Source organism: Symphodus melops (assembly GCF_947650265.1).
Source record: "Symphodus melops genome assembly, chromosome: 11".
NCBI lineage: Eukaryota > Metazoa > Chordata > Actinopteri > Labriformes > Labridae > Symphodus > Symphodus melops.
In genome coordinates this window covers 1749067-1776490 of record NC_136701.1, presented here as the reverse complement: position 1 = coordinate 1776490, position 27424 = coordinate 1749067, and the positions used below count along the sequence as shown (strand labels likewise).

Sequence of the window (27424 nt, the reverse complement as noted above, 5' to 3'; positions counted from 1 at the left end):
AAACTGCAAAGACAAGCACCTGAGAGAGCCCTGAGCATGCAGAGGAACTGACCGGCCTTAATGTGGACATCTTGGCTCCTGATTCTCCCTGAGGGGTTCTCCGCTGTGCAATAGTAGCTGTTGTCATGGATGAGTTTGCTGAAGCTGGAAGGGGGGATGTGGAAGATCTGAAGGGTGCCATTGGGGTGCACATGGCGGATCCCTGGCACATCGTAGATCTCCTCGCTGGTGGCCAGGTACCAGCGCAGTGAGACAGGGGGCACGCCGGCGGCGGGACAGGGCACCGATGTCCCTGTGGTGCTGGCAAACACTACCTCTTGCACAGATGCATTGACAAAATATAAGCTGGAACGTAGATCTTCACAGAAAACTGCAGGAGAGGAGGGAGAAAGAAGAAACAAAGACGAGCGTCAGACACGCAGACACACTTTAAGAACTTGATAAAACCTTGAATATTGTAAGCCAGAGCTCTTTGAATTATTTAAATGACAAAAATATTCTCTGCTGTTAAACCTCGCCACGTAACAAAAGAACATCCGCAACACTGCATCTGTGTCTTGCTCTGAATTGAGGCCAAGTGTGTTTTTCCCTGGTTGACCATTGTGTTTGTGCTCACTGCAGTAGGAGGAGGTTGCAGGAGTGAGTCTCTTGTTGTCTATGAAGAGACATTGCAGCAAAATTGTGGGAGAGGAGGAAAGTGGATGGAGAAATAACAGAGTGCTGCACAACACGCGTGTCTCTCGACGCAACGATCCAATAAAAACATGAACGCCAGTGGTGAGCAGCTCAGGACGCTGGTGGCTTAATCAACGGAAAAGAACAATAACCTTCAGATGTTTGGATCATCATTTTTATAGTTCAGTTTCAAAGATGACACGAACCTTGGTGACTTACTTGTGAAAATGTGAATTCTGCTGTTTTTTCTGATTTAATTCACTTTGAAGGTTTGAGATTAAGACCGTTGTTAAAGAAAATCAAGACATTTGTTTATGTTCCTTTTGACTAATCGGACAAATCCCTCCTAACAAATATCTACCTTTGTATACAGAATGTCAGACAAAGTCTTTGGTGTGTGCAGCTTTTGTTTTGTTGTTGTCTGCAGAAAGAGTCCATGTTGAAGAGGGAAAAAGGAGGGTGAGTTCAAATGCAATCTATGGTACGTCAATCCCTCTCAGTATATATCTGCATCTAAAGGCAGAAATCAATCTGATAAAAAAAAAAAAAAACATTGTCTCAAACTAAAAGTGCTTTCTCACATATCAGGTTGACACTGTTATTTAAACCCCACCTGTGATTTTTTTTATTCTTCAAAAAACTGTTTTTTTTTCTGGATGTCCACAAAAATGCAGCAACAGTTAGCACAATTAATGTCTGCGTCTAAGTGTGGCTAACGTTAGCAGTGCTAGCACCAGCCTCTTGGTTAACATCCACATGTCTGTGCTAAACGTTAGCACGCATTCCTCTGAGCGATGTGCTAGTTCAAGCTGACGCAAACACTTTCATCAAAAAACCGCCTGAAACCTCTGAGATACGACCTGTTTATTAAGCTAACGTTACCACAATTATGTTGCTAATTCTCTTAGCCCGTTTATGGCCATTTCCACTACGTGTTAGCATCAGGCTAAATGGCTAAAGTGTGCACATGTTGGTGCATCTGTGAGAAAGTGTGCACCTGTAGATGACGATTTAACAGTCGCCACAGCTAATGAAAACCCCCCAAGCTCCTTTCTGAAACCAACAGACGAGTTCGAAGGTCAAACACAACCAGACGGAGCAGTTTCTCAGTAAACATACGGAGGCACAAGCTCAACGCAATTCAAGCTCAAGTCATCATCCCAGAAAAGACACAAACAGCACGTGTAGAACACGAGTGGAAGTGTCACATTACCAGAGCGGTTATGTTCACAAGATTAAATTGGTGTTGTGAAGTTTTTATTTGTCTTCATTTTTACTGTTTTTTTTTGTGTTTTCAAACTGTCACTCAGCCAAACATCAGCCATCACTCTCCTCTGTGACAAACTCATTTGCATCAAAGCTTTCATGAAAATGAGAAGCTGTCACCGCTGACGTCACCTCCAAAATGTTTTATCTTGCTCTAAACGAGTGGTCACATCGCCGTCGCGAGCTCAAACACTCACCGAGAGTCGGCTGTCATGATTAGAATTTGGATTCGGGCAACAGTCCTGCTGAGCGGCCAATTCATCACGTTCATGTAGGCCTGCACTGAGAGCAGCAGAGGATGTCTCCAAGTCATCTTAACTAATGAAGCAAGTCAATGTAATGTGATGCACTTCCCCTGTAGTAAGTTACCATGCTGGAGAAAAACTGACAATGTTACTGTGTGCTGTAATGGACAGCCCACACAGCTGGCCTGAAGCCAGGATATGTACACTGGCTGGATCCCAAGGAGGAGCGGAGGACTGGTTTATTACATCCACGGACTCCTTCAGCGTTCCTGCTGTTTATTTTGCAGTTGTAGAGAAAACAAACAGCAATAATAAACAGTAAGTAACTGCATGCAAAACTCTCTCTCTTTTTATTTATATCTGCAGCTTTAGATGAAGTGAAATAAAAACCCTCTGGTTTGAGTCGAGGAGGTTTTAAAGAGAGATGGAGAGCTACGTTTAAGGAATACAATGACATTGTGATTATGGTTATAAATGTACATCGAGCAAGAAAATACAATACTGGATAGTTACAGCCTTCTTACACCAAGAAGTCAATCAACACGGCGAGGGCCGTATCTAAGAGTCCGGCTTCGTTATTTCCGACGGTTAAAAGATTTCTGCGTTGGCTTACATTTTCAAACACAGGAGGAGGATACATCCGCTCCTTATTCCCAGAGTTGTTCCTTTGACCCAGCTCATAAAATCCAGACATTTCATTTATTTAGGAATGGAAAAAAGACAACGAGCTAGCCTTGGTTTCAAACATCAGACAGCAGGGGACAAAACTTCTAAAAAAGTCAAACATCCATCCATCATTTTAGTTTCAGTTTCTACTCCTGCAACAATATATGGACAAAGTAAGTGCTGTAAATGTAGATGTTCTTCATCCACTACATTCAAGTTTGCAGGATAAATGTAATAAAGCTGCTCGTTTGCCCTGTGGACATCAGATGTTCAGCTTTGCAGCATCACTTTAAAGTGGAGGGCTGATCTCAGCAGCCACTGTTACTCGCAGACTGTAAATATTTCAGCTATCTCCTCAGTCTGTGTTCTCTGTGTTGTGGGCTCTCCCCGCCTGTCGCCCGCCCGCCCGCCCGCCCGCCTGCCTGCCTGCCTGTGCGACAGCTGCCAATCCCCCCTCCCCGGAGACCCAACATTTTAGCGCTTCATAAATTCCTAATGAGCGCGCTCAAATCACCGGCCACTTCCACCCACCGGTCGTTCAACCTGTTACGACAAACAAACACGGCGGCGTACACGTGTTTCCGCACGTTCGGAGCTACACTTACTTCACACATGCAGCACTCGGAGGGCCCGGGCCCCGAGGTGTGGAAAGGCAAACAGCTGTAGTTGTCGACAGCTACAAGACTGTAGTTCCTTATCTAAGAGGCGGTGAGAGCGGGGCGGGAGAGCTGCGTTTCTTTCTTCTTTTTATTGATCGTCACACTGACCAAACATTGACGAGTCATTTTGATCAACTATTTAATGTAACAAGGTCCAAACTGGATGAAAAAGGGACTTTTCTCAGGATATCAGGAAACACAAACCGAAGTTTGTGGCTAACTCACTCCTGTTTTTTTTAATTTATTGTTTTATAAATGTCCAGCTCTATCCACTGTTCTATCTCTACAATAAAGATAAATAAAAAGCTGTTGGGTGTTTTTTTATTTGGTCTTCGGTGTTTGGATTCTTTTACTTTGTAGTCATTTTGTATTTGCTGTATTTCACAGTTTTTAAAGGAGTTGTATAAATAGGATGCCAATGATATACAAAGTTACATCATAAATGGATTAAATCAAATGAACAAAGCTTAAAAAGCAAGGATTAAATGAAATGGCTCCGTCGCCTCATGACACATGAAGAACTCATCAAGAGTTAATTTACGAGCTTGTAATCACAGCGAGCAACAGCTTGTCAGCGGTTTCCTCGAGTAGAACAATCTGCCATCGAGACCGTCATAAAAATCTCAGCATCTGTTGTGACTGTTTGAACAATCGCTGGATGAACACCGCCACACGTTGGACTTAACTCAGCTTTAAAAAGGAGACATATTGGCTCGTCATATGCGGCGCTGCAGCAGCAGCAGGTGGTGCTTGATTTATTTAGAGGGAGGAACATCTGAAGTTTAATGAAGCAATGCGAGGATATGACGAGAGAGAGTCATAAAAAATACTGTCTTCAAATGAACCCATGTCGTATTTAAACACTGAGATTGTTTGGCTGACGTCAAAGATTGAACGTAACAAAAGCAGTAAAACAGCGATGTTGACGGAAACTTAAAGGACAAACGTCTCAAAGAAGAAGAGAGGCAGCGTCTCCTTTTTAACTGCCTTTGTCTCCATCCGTTTTGCACCAACTCATGAAAAATTGAGTCCCCCCCCCCCACCATGTTCACCAACCACTTCTGGGTGGCTGATTCCTTCAGACAAGAAAGCCTGATGGACGCAGAACTCAACAGTTCACATAGATACAGTAAGAGTGCATTTATTTTTCAGTGCGGTGCCAAAGAAAACGGTGAGGGTGGGGACTGAGTGGGGAGGCGAGCGAACTGGAAAGCACTCCGACAAAGACGCTGCTATAAACAGAGAGTGGAAGAGAAGAAGGGAGAGGTGTAGTTGATGTCACGACTGAGGTCGAAGGTACGCTCCATCTCCGCTGCATCCCTCCAACCTACTTCAATTAATACTTTATTTCTCCCCGTATTTCCTTTTCTTTTCATCCGGTCTCCATTTCTCTGCTTCGTATGCCGTCTTCCTCTGCAACCTTCGCCTCTCCTTCACGCTGCTCTGACCCCGTCTCTCACAATCTGACCCGCTCCACCTTCACATGAGGACACAGGTGCAAAAAAAAAAAACCAACACAATGCATGTAAAGGTAAGGGAGCCAGAGAAGGGAAAACTCCTCTGTATCACAATGCAGCCTTAAATGCTGCAGCTCGAGCAGGTTAACAAATAAATCATCAAAAATAAAACAAAAAATAACGTTGCTAAACACTTTTAGAAATGATGCAATCGCCATTATTTTTAGATTGATAGTATTTTAAACCGAAGCTTTAAATAAAATATTTTGTCTTAGTTTCACAAATATGTTGGCAATGTCTCAGTCCAATTCAATTATGGTTATCAAAACCAAGAAATCACCCTTTATATAGGCTAATAACAATAATTTGAACTAGAGTCGTTTCTTATGCTACAGTAACACTGTCCCTGCTCGGGAGTAATGCAGCCCCCGTCTTCATTTACAAGGCAGAACAGGTGAGCAAGCAGGGAGAAAAGTTTGCTTCAATACCAGGAAGAGAGTAGCCAACGCTGCGTTTCTTTATTTTAAAGGAGGTGCAAAAGTTCTCTTCAAACACTTGAAAAAGAAAACGATCAAATTCACAAAGTTAGTTTCTCTTTGAAAGTCTGTTGAGGTGTCTGAAACATTTGGTTCTGCAATGTTTAGTATTGCAGAGTTCTGCTTTAAGCAAAGTGTGTTGTGTTCTGTAAAAAGCGTCTTTAGTCTGGCCTCACAGCAGCGATGCAAGTTTTTCCCAAAAACAGAGTGAAGGGCGCATTTGGGAACATTGTGATGGCCATTGTTACAAAACACAGCAGTCCGAAAATGCCTGAATGAAAACAGCTATCTGACAAAATCCTACATTTGACGTCCCAGAAAAAAAAGACATTCTATGTGTACTCAATGAGGCCGAGTCAAAACTGTAGCAATCCTCAAGATCACTGGATCAGTCTCTCCACAAAGAAGGAAATCTGACAGAAACCTGCAGGAGCTAGCATTAGCATACCCTCGCTAATGCTAACGCTAACGCTAATGCTAAACTCAGTTACTCCAGTGCTTTGGGACTGTATGCTAGTGGGGCCAAATAACATTAACACCGAAGCTTTGGCTTCCACATGAGATGTCACACGTTCAGATCGTTGTTTTCCTCTCAAACTCGGACGAACAGACACACACAACCACGCTGGACACACGCAGACACCTGAACCCTCGGTTACAACAGGAGTCGGCGGCTGTTGATTTGGCTAAATTTAAGTTAAACGGGAAAAAAAAATGGTTTACTGTTTAAAGTTTTGCGTTTTTTTTTTTTTTTTTTATTCAGCCTGGTGCAGCTTCTCTTCATAACATAATCCAGCCCTTGGTATTTCCAGGACAACCTTCAGATTTTTTTTTTTTTTAAAGGATTATTTTTGGCCTTTTTTGATAGGACAGATAGAGTCGGAAAGGGGGAGAGAGTGGGGAGAGACATGCGGGAAAGTGGCCACAGGCCGGACGCGAACCCGGGCCGCCCGCGCGAGGAGCAAGGCCTCGCAACATGGTACGCGCGCAGTCGCTGCCGCTGAGCTATCGGCGCCCCGAACCTTCAGATTTATCCTTCATTGCTTAAAGTGTTTAAATGAAAAAGCACAGTGAAGAGGGAAGATTCTTTTCACACCAACCCTGCTGACATTACATAACCATATAATATGTCTGTTTAAAAAAAATATTTCATCTGAATATTTGCTTGTGAATTAATAGAGCATAAAAAGAACAGCCCAGTTTGTCACAATGCTGGCGTTGCAAGCAGAAGGAGACGGTATGTGGGTGGCTGTTGGCTGTAATCGAGTGTTTGTGTTCAGCACCGTTAAAGAATAATCTCATTAACGGCTGTCACAAAATAGTAAGATGTTACACACATGCAAAAGGCCCGTCTCAGAGATGTGTATGGCATTGTTTTGTGCAGGAGGAAGAAGAGCTCTTTGGGGGGGATCTGTTGATAAAACTGGGAACACAAGAGCAAGATGAAAAGAAGCAGCAGATGAAAGATTCATGTGGACCCTATCGATAGTCGGTCAGCCGTCAGCCAGCGCTGCCAGATTACGACTGCAGTCTGCAACACTTTGGTCCACATCTCAAAGTGTGTCTGTCTCTGGTGATAAAGCTGCGTCTCTCAACCTCAAGTTAAAAATGATTTATCTTTTTTTTTAATGTTGCCAAATGTTATTTAAAAGCCTTAAAAAAAAAAGCTTTATCTTTATTTTTAAAGGCTTTTATTTTGAAAATTTTCTGGGTTTTTTTTCCAGTGCCACGCTGAACATAAAGGAGATTTTTGATAAAACCTTGCAAGATTTTTTTTTTCTTCCAATCTTTACTTTAACATTGTTAGCGAAGCAGCTCTGCACATGAAACTTCACCATCTTCAGTCCTCTATGGATCCCACAGAAGAATGTTCTGAATGTTCCTGAATTTCCCTCGGGATCAATAAAGTATCTATCTATCTATCTATCTATCTATCTGGATGGAGATGATCATGTAGTCACTTTCAGACTGAGAGAAAAGGAAAGCGTGGCCATGTGGTTACATATCAAGCCAGCCAGCTGGTTCGAAGAGGAGCACACCTCGTCTTCTTTCCCCTTGAGTCCTGAAATTCGGATTTAAATAACAAATTCCTCCAATGTAACAAACTGTACAAAGTCATTCTCTCTCCGTCCTTGGCATCACACACATAAACCATTTCAATATTATGCCGAACACCAACGCACTCCCATGCCTATCCCACCCACCCACACACACACACACACACACACACTCGCTCGCTCTCACTAACAGGCACCATATGCCTGCCTGTGCTGAAGCTTGTCTTAATCGACATCAGTTTTCCATGAGCCAAAACCACAGAGAGGAAAAACTGATATTGTTTAATTATGAATCACACACATGTATAATAGATGGAGCCCTTTTTTTTCTGTTTTCTGTCTTCAAAGCTCAGAGAGGGGGCAGGCGGGGTGGGGTCCTGTTGGGTAAGCCCCTTCTTCTTCTTCTTCTTCTTCTTCTTGTTGCGTGAAATAAGGCTCGGCACGGTCCCAGATGTCAGCACCAATCGGTGGCTGACGCCTCTCATGACTTCTGATGCGATCCGCCCACGGAGGAAGGACTCTGCTCAAGGGCAGCAGACACGCTCCGGTCAAGGAGAGTGCATGCGGGCGTGTCAGAGGGAAGTGGGGGGATGAGCGCTAATGTCTAGAAGACCCTGAACATGGAGGCTGACAGCTGACACAATGACGAGTCAATGCAGACAGTTGTGTTCTGGCGTTGGCCTGCAACCATTTCTTCCTGCTCGGGTTGTCACGATAGCAGATTCTGAAACTTGAATTCGATTCTAGTAAAATCGAGGGAGATCAGGATCCATTTGGATTCCTGCACCAGAGATTGTCTTTCAAAAGGAGGAAGAAATGGCGGAGGATATTTTTTTAGCCTCATGCGTCAGAAAAGCATTTATCACGAACACTGTTTATATTTTTTATATTTGTCCTGTCAGCCTGAAAGTGTCCAGATATGTCTCAGTTTCAGTGAAGGTGGTTTCCTCTGTGCAGCGCTCCAACATGGCTCTCTCTCTCTTGTGTCTGGGAGAAACAACAGGAAGGGGCGATGCAACGCTGAAACTAACATTTGTAAATTATATTTATTTGTAATAATATTTATTCCCACACAGAGATGAGAACGTGAAACGTTAGCTCCTCAATCGATGCATGTCGACGATTTCATTTTTAAGTGTCATGAACACAAATTTATATCTGATGACCATCGATGCTCGCACGACATTTCAAAATAAGAGCATTGGGTGTATTTGTGGACCACAAATTGAATTAAATTTATAAAAATGAATCAAAGACAAACGTGTAGAAGAGAGGATAGCTGTAAGGACGTATTTATTAAAATGTACTTATATAATTATATTATATATATATATATATATATCATGGAGGTCTTTGTGTAAACATTGTTGACTGGCAGGACAAAGATGCGACGGTTACTTTTTTTATCATTTTTAATCAACTTCTGTTTCATCAACACAACAGAAATAATGATCATCAATCTTTCAACATGGAAATATATGATTAATACGGAGCCACTTTTTATTCTGCTGCTATTTGCCTTACATTTGCTTTTTTATTTTTTTTATTAAATATTGTAATTTGAGTTTAGACCTCTTTGTTTTTCTCCAACAGGCATGAGCATCGATGATTAGGAATATTTGAAGTCTTGGGCTTAAAAAAGAAACTTTGGGCCGTGAACTTTGAACTAACAAATAACGCTGTGATGCAAATACTTCACAGATCGACAGAGAAAACGTTTGTTTTTACGGGAGGACATTTTTCTGCATTCAGATCTATTCAAAGTAAACACAAAGAAACTCAGAACAAACTCAGGAGCTTTTTTTGATTTCCCTGTGAGGTGTTTTCAGTCGCTCTTTTTGACGATGCCCATCAGCGGTCGCCTCCAAATCATCCAGGCAATTTATTTAAGTAAATGTTGGATCAATATCGGTCCCACCAACACACCACATAAATAGGCCTGTGCATTAGTCTGTGCATTAGCGCACTGATGTGTCAGGGGCTTTTTAGCTGGGCCTGTGTTTACCTCAACCCAACACCATTAATCAACGCTGGAAGGATGAATGCGGTCTGCAGCCTCTTTGAAGCTTCGGAATATTTCTGCACGTCTTCCTGCACCGTCCCGATGTCCAGCCTGTCTTTGTATTCGACCACACTGAATCAGTAATTAGCCACACAACAACACGCCTGTCCTGCTCAAGGCCGCTGATGTAGTTACACATGGCCGTGTGATTGGCTCTCAGCCACAGTGTGGCCCTCAGCCGGTCAGAGAGCTCTGCGGCGCTGCAGCGGGCACCGGGGCACCGAGACATTAGGGCAAGTCCACTGGGGCAAACACACACTGACAGCTCATGGCAGGCTGCGCAGGTAATTAAGGCAGAGCTCTGCAGAAAGCGCCTGGGGAGGGGAGAGCAGGGGGGGTGGGTGGGTGGGGGAGGGGCTGGAGACGAGGTTGGGGACAGGACGGCCTCACGATGACAGTGAGTAAGCATCCACACCCCCCCCCCCCCCCCAGTCTCCTGCCTAGGGGCTTACACAACAAGCAGTAAAGACAAGTGCTGTGCTGATCTGAGACGCAGATCAGAGAACCAGGGTCCCCCCCTCACTCCCCCAAATCACCCGCTCCCATTTTGCCCTCATGAATAATGTTGAGGGGTCGCTTAGTGCCACGCAGCCACGATGTAAAACCAATGATATCCTCCTCTGATCACAACTCTCTGGAGGGCGGGGATGAGAGTGGCGGTGGAGTGGGTTAGTTTATGCATACGATGGGCTCATTTACATAAACGCTCACATTAGAGGAGGGAGCTCACGACGTGCACTTCGAGGGCGTTAATCAGCTACATCACCGGGGTGGAAATGGACCAATCCACCGATGAAGAGGCAAGCGGGCGGAGGAAACTCCTGCGTTTGTCAGTAAACAAACCCGACCTGCTGCTGCTGAAGTAAATATGCAAAGGCACATCAAGAGACAGAAGAAGAAGAAGCGGTAACAACAACCATATGAGACATCCGTGATGCTCCATTACCCTCCAGAAAGTGACACAGCACAGAAATGACAGAACGTTCCCCATGCAGCAACTTCTAATATTATTCCACATGAATATCAAAGTGTGAATCCGAGCTTGATGTCGACGCTGGTTTCCTCCCAGAGCGTCGTAGCCACAGAAAAGAGCTGATGGCGTACGAAGTGTGCAGCTGAAGACATTTAATCCCACGATGTCGAGTCGACATGGAGCCTCTCATCCGACACACCAGGATCAAAGAATTCACATTTTTCAATGTTCCCTTCTGCTTATTTCAGTTAAGCATCTTGAAAATAGGAATGATGTTAACATGTGTGTGATGTACTGTCGACCCCCCCCCCCCCCCCCCCCCCCGCCTGCAGAAACCTCCTGAAACACTCTGCAGGAGGAGACGTTCGCTAAGTGTGTGAATGCAAACAGTCATTTTTTTAGTTTCTCGTGCAGGACCCCTCGTATTGTTTTTTCAGAGCGGGGGTTGACGTGAGAACCCAGCGGGATATTCTCCGGAGAATTCACCACGAGCCAATCGGAGGGCGAGTGACTGCTGCATGGTGCATCGAGGGTCTGCACGCGACCGCTACCATCACCGTGGACGTAACTAAACGGCTGCATCACATTTTCTGTTTCTTGTCATTCAGTCAGATATTGTCACTCTTAGCGACATGAGATAAAGTAGTGTTGGGTTTGGACGTTTAGATCACCGTCCGACACACAGATATGAGTCTCAGTGTCGTCAGACTTCGGGACGATCTCAGTATTCAAAGTGTTATGAACGCCATTCGATATTTGAAATCCTGGGGGCCCCCCCTCCAAACGAATGTGAATCAAAAGACCTCTTTCCAAAGTGTAAAGTAATGCATGCATAGATATGATAACATTTCCTGTTTATCTGCCATTCACACTTTTTCCATGTGCTTATCTCGAATGTTCATCTTGCAATAACTAGCACAGCGCTAATGTACATAACAGAGGTCAAAGTACGAGCCACCAAAATGTTTCTCATAATTTTTAGGAGCATTTATGGAAGCCAACAAATCACGCTACAGATAAAGGCATCTTTATTGATTATTCATCAAATGTGTCCTAAAGAGGATTTATATACGTCGGCACAGCAAAGAGAGGCCAGAGTGTTCTCCTCTATCAGACACACGCATGTCTGAACAGTCGTACAGCACTTGACTGTAATTTGTATGCAATATATCCCGGCACATTAAACACTGAGCATGCTTTCAGAGTGTGAAAGAGAGGCTTTATTTCTATTTCGGTAAAATCCTCACCACCTCTGCCTGCTGTACTGTCAAGTATACTCTGCCTGACTGAGCTGATAGACGGCAGAGAGGATGAGCGAGGGGAGGTGGATCTCAGGTGAGCTGAGAGGGAGGACATTAAACCCAGCAGGGAGGGATGAACCAGGAGATTAGCTGAAGGAGGACGGCTGACAGCTTTAAGTTCAGCTCCATGTTATACGACAGCACGGCATGGGAGCCTATAGCACACATACAGAGGAGCTTGATCATTGGCTAATAAAACACCTGAGGTAGACCCATGTCTTTGGACTCCATTGCAGGTGTATCTTTGTATCTTCATTGGTGGATTCCTTTTTTTTTTTCTTTTTAAGAAAGCCAATTAAAAAGCATTTTAACGATATTAATATGTGTAAGTGGTGACATCACTTATGGGGGTGGAGTCACATGGTAACCATGCAATGTGTAGCGTAACGTTATGACACTGTACAATACATGGCCCACAATAACAATATCATGCTTCAGCGGCTCGGTCATAAAAATGTATTGCTGTTTTTATTTTTACATTTTTATATTTGTTTTACTTTTTTTTTTTTTTTTTTTTACATTTTTATATTTTTTTTACATTTTTAAATTTTTTCTACTTTTCTTTCTTTTCTTTTTTTTTTACAGTTTTATTTTTTTATCCAACGTAATCCTGCACTGTGATTTTTCTTCCTCTATCCTGCTTTGCTGCAGTCACTCTGTAAATGTCTCCGTCTGTGAGATGAATCAAAGATTATCTTAAACGATGCACAGATGATTCATCAGCACATCTGCTTGAGTCAAAGATGTCCATTCTTTTTGGTCTCAGTTTCACCTTTTAACATTTTTACCTTTACTTTTACCCGCCGTCTTCATCTTCCTCTTTGGCCATTTCACTCTGTATTACTTCATAATCACCACCGTGAGGAGGAGTCATGCAGTGCTGATGATGTTAGTTACATTTTTTAATAAAACTTTTCTTTTTGTACCATCATGAAAAACTGTATCAAACAAGTCAGGAGAAAGTATTCACTGCTGATTTGACAAATTCTCCCATCCAAAAACACGGCCACACTCTGAGTCGCTCTACAAAGTAAAACAATCAGTATGTTAAAGAACTGATTTTATCCCCTTTATTTATTACCAGTCAGGCTTCAATATCTCGTTATTTTCAAACAATAAAAATCACTTCTCTCGATAATATCTGATTATGAGGCCTTCCAAATACTCACTGCATGGCACATCTTTATTTAAATGTATTTTATTTTTTGTTTGTATTTTAGAGGATTTGTTAAAGTTATTCACATTTTATGTTTTGGAGTGTAAAATGTCCTTTTCCAAAATAAATTCTCCAAACATGGAAAAGAGAAAAGGATGGTAGAGGTTTTAATCCACCTGATCCTACTGGAGAGGGAAAAAATAAATAAATACAAATGAAATAATTCTATAATGCATTTTTTTCGTATTGGGCTACAAAACAGAAAAATAAGAGTGGATGTTTTTTGTTACTCTGTAAAGTTGTTTGCATTTCTTAAATTGAGTTTCAGACCTTCAAATAGATGAAACATATTTAACTAACATCTCAATCATGCTGGTTTAAATCCATTGTACTTCTGCTTGTGTAAAATAAAAAGCTACACGATTGTGTTTCTGTTTGTTTTTTCTCTCTCGTGCTTTGTGGCGTTGTTGTTGTTTTTTTTGCATCTTCTCTGAAAACCAAAGCGCTCGGCAGCACAGAGACAAAGAGGCGAAATAAGCTGGCAGTTGACAGCGGAGGGCAAATCAAAGTCCTGGGGTTAAATGGGATTGTGGGTCAGATGACTAGACATCGTTGCCTTTTCCGCTCACAGCCATCCTCTTATGCCTCAGAAAAATATCAACCACCCCCACCCACCATCGCTCCCCCTCCACCCTGCCTGCCCCCCCCCCCCCACTCCACTCGCCTCCGAGGCGACTATTTTATCTGTGAAAGACTCCTCCCTCTCCATGCAAACACACATACGGACCTATGTTTCCTTTTTAGAAAGTTTTCAGCATCAAAGGTCGCCAGGATGAAATAATCACCACATCAATTTAAATATTGATGCTAAAAGTGGCATCGAATGTTATAGTATAGGCACATGTTATAGGGCCCTCATTATGTAGTCCTACAGGAGCCTGTCTATACAGCGCTATAAATCACCCTGATGGATACACAGTCAATTGAGAGTAACACAGCCGGGCAATGGCTGAGAAAATGGCAGCAATCTGCATTAGAGCTGCACTCAATCTGCACACAGATGAGAGTGATTCTTTATTAATCATCATGTTCTCTGTGATCAGCCGACCAAAGTACATCAAAAACACGCTCTCATTCATGTTCAGAACCGTCTCCCGCTGCAGCGTGCCGCGCTCGCCGTCCTTCACCTGCGTCAGCGCGTGGATCCAGCAGCCTGCCCGGCGACAGGGCGGCTCTGCAAACACTGCCAGGCAGCCGGCAAAAACACATCCCAACGTATTCAGAGCGTTTAGTGCCTGGGATTAATCAAATTATAATTTAATCATCTGATCAAACAGCAATTAGCATAATCACTTCTGGGGGAGGCCTGATAGAGCGGAGACTGGAGCGGGATGGAGCTGCAGGCGAGCGACACTTTAATGAAACATTTGGCCCAATGTTTGAAAATGTTACACGTTTCAGGCTACAGGAACAGAGCGGGATTTTGAATGCTAATCAGCTGGAGTTTGGTTATGCATGATGAATACGTCCAACGCTCAGCCACAGGGGGGGGGGGAGAATCTCCAGTAAGGTCCGGCTTCTGTAATTTGTTGTTGGCAATGTCTTTTATGCTTCAACATTCAGTTATTATTCACACAAAAAAACCTTACAATGTCTTTACTTTAAGAAATGTGACATATTACATGACTGTTGTATTTAATTCTAATCCAGATCTTGACCGGCTCTTTTGTCCAAATATTTGTGATAGAAGACTTTAGCCTGACAGTCTCAGGCTCCAGCTGCACTTTCGCTTTGACTTATGATAAATTGAACGTCTTGATACAAGGCGTTTGTTTCATTTTACTATAAATATGTGAAAATGTTCAAAAAAGAATCTGACCTGCAGTCTGCGTTTAAAAGGTAGGAGTTTAAAGCTGGACTCAAACGGGTCGTGGTTTGTATGTTATGTGTCGTTAAATAAACAGTCTGTAATATGGAGCTTTAGCTGGCTCTTAATGACAGACGTGTGTCTTTTATGTGACACCACAGTATATAGAGAATAAGTGCAGCTTTGGGCTTTCTATAAACACACCTCAGCTGCTGGAGCTAAAAACAAGGACTGAATCAATCAAAGGGTTAAAAGGAAGAAAACTAAATGTCAAGCAGAATAATCTTTATGCACGTAAATCCAATATTTACACGTCAACATGAACTGAATGCAAAGATAAACATTCATGTAGCACACCGCTGTCAGGATGACATCATGTGTCGACTCTCTCTCCGAAGAATACCGTCCAATATACAACTCGTGTTTAAGTGTTTATAATCAGTAAAAAAAATAACATGTGAAATTAAACTTATTTATTATACATGTTCAGACCAAACGCAGTTTACAGTAATATCAACATTTATTTTTTATTATCATTATTATTTCACAAGTGGGATGGTTAACATACCCATAACTAATGAATCTTAAAGACTTTGATGTTAACATGTTATTGATTTGTATGTTTGCTTTGTTTGTTGTTTGTTTTTCCATTTTGTCACATTTGAAAAAAAAAAAAAAAAGTACATTTCCCTTCTATTTATGAATTTATGAATCAGAGAATCACCTATTTTAACTTAAAGAACATAAAGGTTTAGATCATGTAAACCTTTAGTGAGTGAATAAAAACAAAACACTCCTGTTTAAATATTCAAATGTCGTTTTGACTTCCAGGAAAAGGACGAATTCAAACCTCGATCTCTGCACTGAGGTCAAGCAGGACTCTATTAATGTCACCTGCAAGTCAATATTATTACTGCAGCTCGGTTACTTCATGACTTATTTTACTATGAAAAAATAACTCCAGAAAAGACCTGATAATTAGTCGTCCATGTGTTTAGCCTCCTTTAACCAAGGTTCCTGAAAATGAGACTGTATATAAAAATGGACGTAGTATCAGTGACATCACTCATTGGTTTCCTCAGCTGACACAGGAAACTCTACTTTCATTTATTTTTATTTAACTTTTAGTAAGAAAGTAAATATGAGCATTGACCCAATCGAAACTTTTGCAGGTTTTTGGCCAAACGGCTCATCGCACCTGCACAAACGACAAACCAGCCACACCTCTTATTATTTATTATCCTTCAAAGATGGATACTTTTTTTTTTTTCTTTTTTTTTCAATGTAAATGTGTGTCAGAACTCATGAGGTTTTTTTTGTATTTTGAAGCAGGTTGTAAACATGCTAGTTTTGGTACGTGCCTGCCGGGTCTTTTACAGCCTGCCCCAAGTGGACACTCAAAGAACTGCAGCTTTTTGCATTTCTGTATTGGCTTCATCATGACTCTCTGTATTCAAATGTATAATTATCAGTCAGGCAGTAATACTGAAACATGTCACACAAGGAACAAACAATCATGTTCATGACTTTGTGTGAGTGGGATCTGTTATGTATGTTGGTTCATTCACACCTGCAGTATAATGTGCTGAGGTCTATCTACACGACACAGGGTGCTTTTAGTGGGTCAGTGTAGCTGCACTAAAGAAAAAAAAAAAAAAAAAACCTGAATTTGTGTGAATCTGAAAAAGAAAAATCTTTGTAAAGTCCATCGAAATAAAAATATAAGTGGAGACAATGATTAAAGAGCGATGGCCTTTAGTTACAGAGAAGGCCGAGCTAAACTTACATCTTGTTGTACCTGTGTGGCTGCAGCATTAACCTACTGGCCTATTTCCCCATGAAGCCTACAGACACAAACAACACAACTAATTGTCATCTTGTTAAGTAACCGGTCCAGTTAGCATGCGCCAAATATATTGTACTACGTGTGCTACCTCCCCCAACACCGTCTCCTCGTCTCATTCCACAGTCACACAATGTCCTCGTTTTTAAGACATGCGTCACATGAAACACCAAAAGGCACTCTGGAGATCTTATTTTACAAGCTGCAGAGACGTCTCGCTGCCCCTTTACAACAGAAAACTATCAAGTGGGCTTTCTGTGTTTGGATGCTAATGAAGTCACGTGATGAGTGATTGACAAAGATCAGGAAACGCTGATTGAAACGGACGTTTTGTTGAACATCTGCGACACGTTCCCCGAGCTCGTGGATGGTTTAATGTCCTGCAGAGCTTTCTCACCCCCATTTCATCAACCTTATTAAATTCATCTTCCAATGTTGCTGCTGTGTAATAATTCTTGCACCGCTCTCATATCACTTGCAAACACTTAAAGCATTATTAGTAGCATTGTTCGAGGTTATTCAAACATGCTGTTAAAGCAGCACATGTAAAGGAAGGGTTTTCAAAAGCTAGCATGATTTTCGAAGTAGCATTCCCTCAGTGCTCCATCTACACGTCGGCCCACTCCCCTCTGTGCTCCCTCAGAAGCACACTACCTATTCATGTCTGTCAGGACCTGAAAAACTAACTCTTATAAAGTGGATCTGGAGGAAATGAGCGACGCTGCCTTTAAATGCACATTAGGGCTACAATAGACTCAACGATGAAGCAGGAGAAGAGTCTTCTGGCAGCTCCAAAGACGACAGGAGAAGAGGCTGTTGAGACTTAATCCATGTCCGACAATATAAGTGTGTGATATAAGAGAGCCTGAAATAGCTGTTTCTGCATGGAAAAGCAAGCTGATTGGATATGATTCTGTGAGCTTTAGATACAACATCACACAAGCTGACTTCCTTGTCCCTCTTCCCCCTCTCTTCCTCCTCTCTTTCTGCCTCACTACACACCATCATCTCCTTAAGCATTCCGGTCTGGGTTAAATGAAACCTTTAACAGTTCAATGTGCAGCCATTAACATATGCTTGAGTCTACTCTCGTCTCAACGGCCAAGCTAAGGCGCGAGCATACGCACACACACACACACACACACACAAAAAAAACTTGACCCGATGGCACTGACAAATCCGGCTGTGATTAGTGAGTCCATGCAAACAGCGTGTCACTAATACCTCCTAATGTTAAGCCTCGTGCAAAATGAAAACAAAACAACAAAGAAACCCTTCTTTAATCCTCGACATCAAGTCAATAAGAATTCAGCGTAATGACCTGTTCTGTCTTTTAAACCTACATATGAACAAATGTTACCGACTTGTCTCTTCTTAACGTTTTCAAAATGACGGATAAATTAAAAAAACCAAAAACAATCCCTGGGTTAAATGAAGATGTGATAATGTGATGAATCCAGTGAAGCAGCCGCAGTAAATCCAGCAGCACCGCTCGACACATTAACACATTAACAAAGTTGTTCCCAGTGGCCTACATTGTGTTGACTGCTGTGCTGATTCTAACGAGAGCCTGACGAGCTGAGCCGACTTGTTGTTTGCTGATGTGTGTTTCTGTGACTCCGTCAACCCGCCCCGGCTCCATGTGAAGTGACAGATGTGAACCAAAAGACACCAGTCTGCACAGACCCAGTTTCCCACTGGCCTTAATGTGACCTCTAACCAATGCACTGATCACTGCTTCAAACACGAACCTGTACCGGAGTGTAGACACAGACGCTGCATATGGAGCCCAAACGGATTGGCTTGTTTTAAAAAAAATTGCAAACCTCCTCATGACGGTAAGGAAAAGGAGACAAACGGGATCCCAGTTAAATTGTAATAAAGTGATCTTATCCTGCACGGGGCCTCAAGTTACTGCTGATATTTTTGAGCCAGTTGATCTCAGGACAGTCAGAGGAAGCTGTCGCTCAGTTTTCTATCGTAGCATTCGCTCTCATGGAGTTCGGTAAGATGGCGTATGCTCATCCGTCCACATGGGTGTGCCTCAGGGCTGCGTGTGAGGTCCACTTTCATTCCCCATTCAGATGAATAATCTGGGTCCAAATGGAGCGACTGCTACGTTACATTGTTGTGCTGACGACACGTTTGTGTGCTGCTCTGCTGCGTCTCAAACACAAGCTGTTTAAAATGTGCAAAATCCAACGACAACTACTGTTCAGGTCGGATGGCCCACTCTGACACACCGGTACACCTTTAGGCATATATAAGGAAAGTCTTGGTCTGCTATGTGTGTTTATTATCATAAATATTATCAAGTACTGGACAGTATTCTTTATGCTGTCTGTACCAAACGCTGGAACAGAAATAAGAAAAGGGGCCTTTGGGTGTTCTGCACCCTCAGCTTAAAACTCAAGGAGCTGAGTGTCCTGAAATGGTTTTAAAGCTAAAATAAAAGCCATGGAAGCAGATTTTATAGGATGTCGATGTTTCAGCTCGACTGTTCGAACAACTGACTCATAAACAGTCTTTCTATGTCAATCCAAAATGTTGTGTTTTGTAAATTGTTTCTCTTTGTGTCTCCGTCTGTAACTTTGTGTTTTTGCTGCGCTCTGTCTTGGCCAGGTCTCCTTTGAAAAAATAGGTTTTTCATCTAAAAACAAAATGACATTTTTTCCCCCAAATGTTGGAAAAAACATGAAATAACCATAAAAACTAATGCTGCATGCATGATGCATATTTTACAGCTGCAACACCCGACTCCCTGAAACACCACGAGTAAAGAAAAACTGCTTTCTGCTCAGGCGTCACACGGTCACACTCAGCAGGTGAGCTTGAGCCAATCAGGTGGGGTTAAAGATGCATCCACATCATTCTGCACCATCAGCTGATCTCTCATGTGTTTGTTTATCCCGCATCATTCAGCACACTGCACTGATTTAATGCAGTCCTTATGATAACTGTGCTTGGTTTGCTATCAGCAGATATTTCATGAAATGTGAAATATTTTTGAAGGAAAATTGAAAGAACTTGAGCAGATATATTAAAGAAACACAGACAGATAAATAAAGTGTTTCACATAATTACACCTCACCACATGATGTGCATGTTTGATATTGTTCTTGCAGACCCGCTCCTTTGCTCTGAGCATGATTGTTTATGATCTCCATCCTTATCAGGGTTCAAATTGATTGTGCAACTCCTGATCAAAATAAACAATCCTAACAGCTGCGGACAGCTGCTTGTTGTCTTTAGTCTCTGTTCAGCATGAGGAAGCTGTTTTGCAATCTGTGACGAACTGAAGTGGAAAAAAAAATATCCAGAAATACAAAAAGGAAATTCTGCTGCTACATTAAGCACGTTTGAAAAACTGGACTGAAAATGCTGATGTTTTAATCAGAGGTGGAACCTTTTCTCCAGCAACCCCTCGCCATCCCAAACTGAAAGCTAAAAATACACACGCACAGAGTGATGCTAAGAGCCAATTGAGGAGCTCGCTGTATATTTACACAGCTTATTAGTGTCCAATTGAGCATGTGTCAGATTTCCCCCCTCTGGCATAGCTGAGCAAAAAAAAACAAAAAAAAAAACAACATTATGCCATTCCCCGATTTTATCTCTTCATCACTGGAATATGTTGTTCCCATTCCATTTAGCTTTTAATAGACTCTTCTGTGAGAGCACTTTAAACGCTGAAGCACTGCAGAAGTGAACTCCACAGCAGATTTTACTCTCTCCAACGCTGAATTGTTTATATCTGCTGTAGCTGGGATTGCAAATGCGCGCTCAAGTTGGCAAACTGCAATCCACAGCTACGGGGAGTTATGACTTTGTATCGTTGATACTATTCATAAAACACCAAGCTGGGGATGTAATCAGATGTATTCCACCGAGGGGCAATGTAAATGTGCTCAAACAATCAAACATGTGCATGAGGAGGAAGAGAATCCCAGCTCTGCTATCAGGCCCAAATCTATCAGCAGGGTCACCTGAGCAGAGTGCAGTGCTGCCTGAGCCCAAAGCCCACACTGCAGCAGCACTCATTACCCAGTCTCCATAGAGACAACCTCAGCAGCCTGTACCGGGCCAGAGCCCTAAAAGCCTTTATTTCACAAACACAGGAGAGGTGCACTATGCTCATTAGGACTATTATTTGCAAGGGGGAAACAACTGTGCAGTGTAAGATCAACAATCACCGGCCCTTTTATTCTGCCGTACAGTCAATTTGGCGTGCTGCAGACGCGTACAAAGAGAGGCTTGTCGTCACGAACACAAGCTTTTTCTCAATTCTGCCACAAAAGCAACATTCGAACCTTCGAATCGTTAGAAAAGGTCAGCGTCGACACGAAGCGACTCTGTCGACATGAATGGCACCAGCATCAGCAGCGACCACAGACGTAGCATTCATCACAAATACAAGTGCTGCTGCTGCTGCTGCTGCTGCTGCTGCCATTCAAAGTTTCCATGTAGATGTCTGTAGCAGCAGCCATTTTGCAGCGCGCTTGCCTGGAACCCAAAGAGACTGAAAGAGCCGCTCGAAAGCAAAGCCATGATTGTGTTCAGCAAAAAGAGATTTATGCACGGCGCGGAGGGAGACGTGAGATGGACACTGGCGTCCTGTGTGTACGGAGAACGGTCTTGCGTTGCTCGTACAGAGGAGACGTTGCTGCACCCGTTGCCGCTGCTTTGCCTCCTACAAATAAACACTGCCTTCGTTGAACCCTTCAGCGTCGGCCACAAAATGGTTTTCCTGTCATCTTTGCTTGACGCATCGCCCTCGACTCTCTCGTTGCATTGTGTCCACTTTGATTTTTTTTTTTTAACCCTTTTCTTTCCGCCCACCTTTTTAAAACATCTCCTGAATACCCCCAATTTCTTTTCGAGCTGATTTCTGCCCCCCAACACGCGCACATCATCCCACCCCCCCCCCACCCCACAGCCCCTTGTCCTCCTCACTGCCCCCCCTTTCCTTACACACCCTTCTTGTGTTCGCTGTAAAAACCAGTCACCTTTACTCTAAAAAAACCAAACAAACAAAAGCCACTTATCAAACCGAGCTCTTGAGAATTTGCTGAACAAAACAGGATGTGGATGCTTTCTGCAAGATGCACACTTGGGCAAGGGTGATAAGGGCTTGTCTCTCTTTTTTTTTTTTTCCAATCCAAAATGACTCCATGTCTGTGCTTCTAATATGGCGGGTGCAATGCCAGAAAAAAAAAAGCACAGCAGACCTATTTAATCCTTTTTTCTAGAAGACAATCGATAGAGCAGACAGAGAGCGCGTAAACAAGCACTCCTGAATGCAAGTTGACTAAATAAATACTTCAAATCTAAAAGGAGGACTCGCTTCAATCATAGCATGCAAGTAAATAAGCCACATTCTGCATCAACACGTCTCGATTGACATGTTTTTTTTGGATTGAAATAATTTAAATGTTTGTTCAGAATGAATCGCTATCCCAGTCAAATTCACACAATAATATCTGTGTTCAAAGTCAATTAAGAGCAGCTTTAAGATTTAGTCACACAATCTATGAATACACCAGGTCACTGTGTGAATTTGTTTCAACAAAATGATTCACAACAACACAGTTTCTCCTGAGCTTTATGTGAAAAAGAGGAACTGGAATCTGTTGAGATGCAAATTGAGCATCAAAAAAATGAGGTTTGAAGATGCACCCAGACTCAGGCCTAATGCAGCTTGTTAAGAGCCAGGGGATAATCCTCCATGAGGCCGGAAGGAAAGGAAAGAAAAATCACTCGGAGAATTTATTCCCAAGCAAACATTTTGAAAATAAATCCAAAAAAACAAAACAAAAGCAGAATTATTTTTTAAAGCTTTATTCCTCTCACGGTACAGACTGCACCTATCATTCAACCTACATTTCTCCCCCCTCTCTCTCTCTCTCTCTCTCTCTCTCTATTTGATTACAGGCTGATCTTAAGTGCTTAAAATGCTAAAGTGGTTAAACGTTTGTAAAGTTAATCTCTAGAAAGGCTAATGTGTGGAACTATTAAACACCTAAATCAAGCTCATCATCGCCTGTGTCAGGACACAGCAACAAGCTGTTCTTCCCTTTTCACTAAAATCAATATCTTCATTGTGGACGTGTTTGCCTTTCATTGAGCATCTTTTTGTCAACAAGCAGCAAAACGCACAGTAATTCAGATGAAAGTTGAAGTTTAACGAGCATCACCTACCATTCAAGATGCACTGGGAAAAGATGAGAGCCAATATCCACATGCCCCGCTCCGTTCAATATCCAAGCTTATGCTTTTTCTTCTTCTCTCCCCGCACTCTTTCTGCTTGTTTTTTTTCTTCCTTTTATTCTTTCAACAAGTCAGTTGCAATGAAAGAAAAAAGGGAGCTTGCAAATCTCTCTCTCTCCCCCCTCTCTCTCGCTCTCTCTCTCGCTCTCTCTCTGTCTCTCTCTCTTTTTCTCTCCCTCTCTTTCTTTCAATCCTTCACGTTGGGAAGAAGAAGGAGAAGAAGAAGAAGCAGAGGAGGAGGTTTGCGCTTCTTCCTGCTGCTGATTGTCTCCGGGTACGGCGGGAGATACTGTATCATCCACAGCTGTGCGTCTCCCCCCCTTTTTTTTTTTTTTCTTTTTTTTTTTTGGACTGACCGCACCGCAACGCACCGCGCCGGGCCTCAGTGCAGCCGTCCCCCCGTGTCGGAGCGCCGCTCTGCGTGGATCATGAGGGAGCTCGGCTCGGTGCGCTCCGGTCCAGGTGAGCTGTGCCGCTGCTGCTGCTGCTGCTGCCGCTGCTGCTGCTGCTGCTGAGTCAGAGGCACGAAACGCATAGGACACACCGCCTCTGCGCACAGCCAACTCCACGGTTAAACAATTAAAATCACAAAAGAAAATACAAACGTCTCCAAAAAAAAAAAAAAATCAGAAAAAAAAGAAATCAAAAATAATGAAGAAATAAATCAGAGTTCTATGCTGTGAAAACACCCGAACATGTCATCTCAGGTGTGTGGAGAAAAAAAACGCGTAAAAGTTGGATATTTTCGAGGATTTTAGAGCGCATGGAGTTGATTGTTAGCTGCGCTGGAAACTCATTCTCTCTTCGCCGCCTCTCTCCGTCCGGCGAGCAACAAGCACACGCATCTTCCCCCCGCAGCCGCACACACAAACTGCGCACACTATAGTCCCTGCGCGTAAAACCTGCGCTGCCACACTGCACTGTGGAATAAACCCTCGCCTCCTTCTCCGCAGCCGCCTTTCTCCCTCTCCATTGCCTTAAAGGTGCAGGGGTGGGGAGGTAGTGTGTTTTGGGGGGGGGGAGGGGGGGGGGGGGAGGAGGAGGGGGGGGGCTAATGGGGCACGCACTGAACCTCTGAAGGAAAAAAAAACCTCTCTTTTGTTTTTATATAAGAGAAAAAAAGGATCACAATGTCCCACTCAAAGACGGAAAACTGTGCAGTAACATCAGCAGAGAGAGAGAATTAGCCCATGCAGGACATCCTTGTATGGTTTGCTGGCGCTGTAGCAGGCTGGAGGATGGATGCTGAGGGAGGGAGGGAGGAAGGAAGGAGGGAGTGATGTAGACTTCACCTGACTGGATACTATGTAGGCATTTTGTGAGGGGGGGGGGAAAAGGCTAAATTATCTTAATTGGAGGAGATCAGATCCTGTCTTTTAATGTGTTTTCTGGATAATTTATGAGCCCCCAGGGGCATTTTGGGGGATCCTGCAAGCCTTGCCCCTGCATTCATTAATTGACCTTGACAAATATAAGCAGCAACCCCCCCAATGCACCAGGGGGCATCAAACGGCAGCCATGTCAGCCCCCTGCCTGCTTCGCCTCCGTTCAGTGGATTGATATGTGAACACATTTTAGAATCGCCCTCGTCTGTGTTTAAAGGATGATTTGGCGAGATGTCTCCGTGTTTCCCAGCCATGCTGTTTGTGTGTTTCGTGTCGTTGCACGCTGAAGGCACTGACACAATGCTGACTGCAGCCACATCCGCTGCCACCAGGCTCTTTGGATTTAGCGTGGCCCGTTTAATGTTCAAACAGTGCAGCAGGCGAGCCGGTGACTTCAGCCCTGCACCCGGGTTCACTGTCTGTCTGTGAGACTCAGCATCCACATCAGACCTGCACATGAGCACGCTCACGCTGCACCAGGAACACCCGACCTGTCACCGCCTGTCTGGCCCCTGAATGTGCTTCCAGCCAGGCATCCCCAAAATAAAACAGATCATTATCACCAACTCCAACCATCCGGACGGAGGCGGCAGGGTGGAAGACGTCAGCTTTTCCCCACACATTGAATACTATTTTATTTGTGTGTGTGTGTGTGTGTGTGTGTGTGTGTGTGTGTGTGTGTGTGTGTGTGTGTTCAATTTGCCTAATCCCCCTCCCTGTCAGTCTCATTGGCTCCAAACGTTCAGGGGGGTTTGTTGTTCTGCTGTTCACGCTCTTGGGCACGCCTCCTGTTCAGCGCAGGTCTGCAGCCTAGTGTTTCCAACACAACACTACTCTTACTATTAGAAACCATACTTCACATGCAGCGACAGGAAGTGCCTGCAAATAACAGGAAACTCTTCATATAACATGTTTTTTTTTGTTTTTCTTAAACAGCAATGCACCAATAATAAAATAAAATAAAATAAACAGCACTGATATTTAACAGGCCAGAACGTTGATTTATTCCGGTTATTTTTGACCTTTTCTGGCCGAGCGCTTCGAGGATTTTGGGCCTGTTGTTTTTTTCTGCGAGGAGAAAAATATGACGATGGTACTGTACGTTTTATAAATCGATCAATATCCAACTTTTTGGCTCTTTCTGCCACTTTGAAGACATCAAACGAACACAGAGGCCTCAAAGCGTCGAAGAGCTGATTCTTATCTTTGGAGATTTTAAATAGAATCACAACTTTTTTTTATGCTAATTAATCACTCCCTGCTAAATGCTAAGCTAGCTCTTTAACTCAGTAGAACTCCGAATGGAGCGGCAAGAAATCCCCGACTGGAGAAGATCCTGAAGTTCGTACTGATTCATAAATAAACTTTGAATCCATGAAGCTGTGAATCCTAAATGGTTTTGAATCCGAACATAGAATCTCTTTCGAATTGTGACCCAAAAAAAATTGAAATTGCGAGACAATCCCGAGAATAATACAAATCCTCAAGTTTCAGGTTCAACATCTTGAACCTTCTGCAGACATATTTTAATCACGGCCAAGCTGCCATTAACGCCAATAAAATCAAACTCATGTTGATAGTTTTAGTAAAAATTCCCTCTTCTTACTTGGATTTATACAAAACAGAAAAACCCAGAAAGGCTGGATTTAAAGCTGCTGAGTGAACAAAAGACAACTTCACCAACACGACTGAGCCAGAGGAACTGGAGACCAGTTCTGTCCAATCATGCTGCCATATGGAGAATGATTGGTGTGTGTGTGTGTGTGTGTGTGTGTGTGTGTGTTGAGAGATTGGATTAAAATCACAGGCTCATAAAGAGCTCAATCCCTGTTTCTGTAATCCCAGCTTTAACTCCATGATATGTTGGGAGGTTATGATCACATTTAAAGCCTTCTGTTATTTACACATGAAACACGTTTCCACGACCTCTTTTTGAACCGGTCGAAGGTTTATCATGTTTCAACTGCTCGGACATAAACTCACTTTTGCAGAATTTCAAATATGAGCTCGCTGATTATTTTAATGATGAAATACAGATCAACAACAAAATGATCATCTGCTCATCCTGACGCTTGTTTTAGCGTCCCGGTCCTCTATCAGCTGTTTTAACATCAAGCCGCCATGTTTACAGAGTTATTACAGTCCAAACATGATGTGTGTGTATAAATACAAACGATCCATTGGCCAGTTTAGTTTGAGATCTTTTGTTTTTAAATCCTCGTTGACGACGACGACGACATGTGGGATGTTGATTTAAGATCGTCATGATGAAGATGAAGTTCATGCTGTTGATGCTGATGCTGCTTCTCTGCACATCTTGAGCGTTACATTTTTGCGATGTGTGTTGGCACACGGGCCTGAGTCGGTAGAGTCGGTCGTCTCTCAAAGTGGAAGGTTGTGGGTTCGATCCCCAGCTACGCGTCCACTGTGTCCTCGGGTAAGACACTTCACCTCTGCCATCAGTGTGTGAATGTGAAGGTGGGAAAGTCCAAAGACAAGAAGAGAACTAAACACACTTTTGATTGGAGGCCGATTGTTTCGTCCCTGCTGCCTCCCGCTGAAAATCGTCCGCTGAATGAAATCATAACATCCATTCAAATACTCCAACGAAGAATAAAACCCTGGTATCTATAGGTGTGGCAGGTGTGTAGTAAAGTGTGTACTATAGAAGCACTTACAGTGTGTGTGTGGAGTCTTAAATAAAACTGATTTTGAGCGAGCTGAGAAGCGGACATTTTGTCTCCCACACGTTCCTCCGCTCGACGTTGGTTCATGCTGCAGCTACAGACTCACCTGTATGAACATCCTTTCTCACCACACCTCCTCATTAAGACATCCACACTTTAACTGGAGGATTAACACACGCTAAGATCAAATACATGTGTTGATTTTGAGGAGCGGGCCGAAGCAAAGAGGCCCCCTGCTGACGGAGCAGGAGAGAGAAGGAGGACGCATCGAGAGAAGCAAAAGACTTGAATCTGAAGTGTTTGAGTAAAGCAAATGAATCTT

General features: G+C 43.1%; 1 protein-coding gene and 1 long non-coding RNA gene across 6 annotated transcripts in view; both read right to left on the bottom strand.

The window, feature by feature from the left end:
• The window catches only part of LOC306831969 (cell adhesion molecule DSCAM-like), a 100652-nt gene extending 76656 nt beyond the window's left edge, over nucleotides 1–23996 (bottom strand). For all 5 annotated transcript variants that reach the window (XM_079356286.1, XM_079356290.1, XM_079356287.1 and 2 more), the window contains exons 1-2: nucleotides 22962–23996; nucleotides 53–370 (exon numbers count right to left, since the gene is read on the bottom strand). In XM_079356286.1, the coding sequence (XP_079212412.1) occupies nucleotides 53–370; nucleotides 22962–23004 (361 nt within the window). In that variant the 5' untranslated portion in view covers nucleotides 23005–23996. The remainder of the gene's footprint in view (nucleotides 1–52; nucleotides 371–22961) is intronic.
• On the bottom strand, nucleotides 6279–7138 carry LOC306832056. The gene is made up of 2 exons (XR_013780176.1): nucleotides 6527–7138; nucleotides 6279–6322 (listed from the first exon to the last, which is right to left on the bottom strand). It is a non-coding gene; the product is annotated as an uncharacterized lncRNA (long non-coding RNA).
• Nucleotides 23997–27424: the final 3428 nt, after the last annotated feature.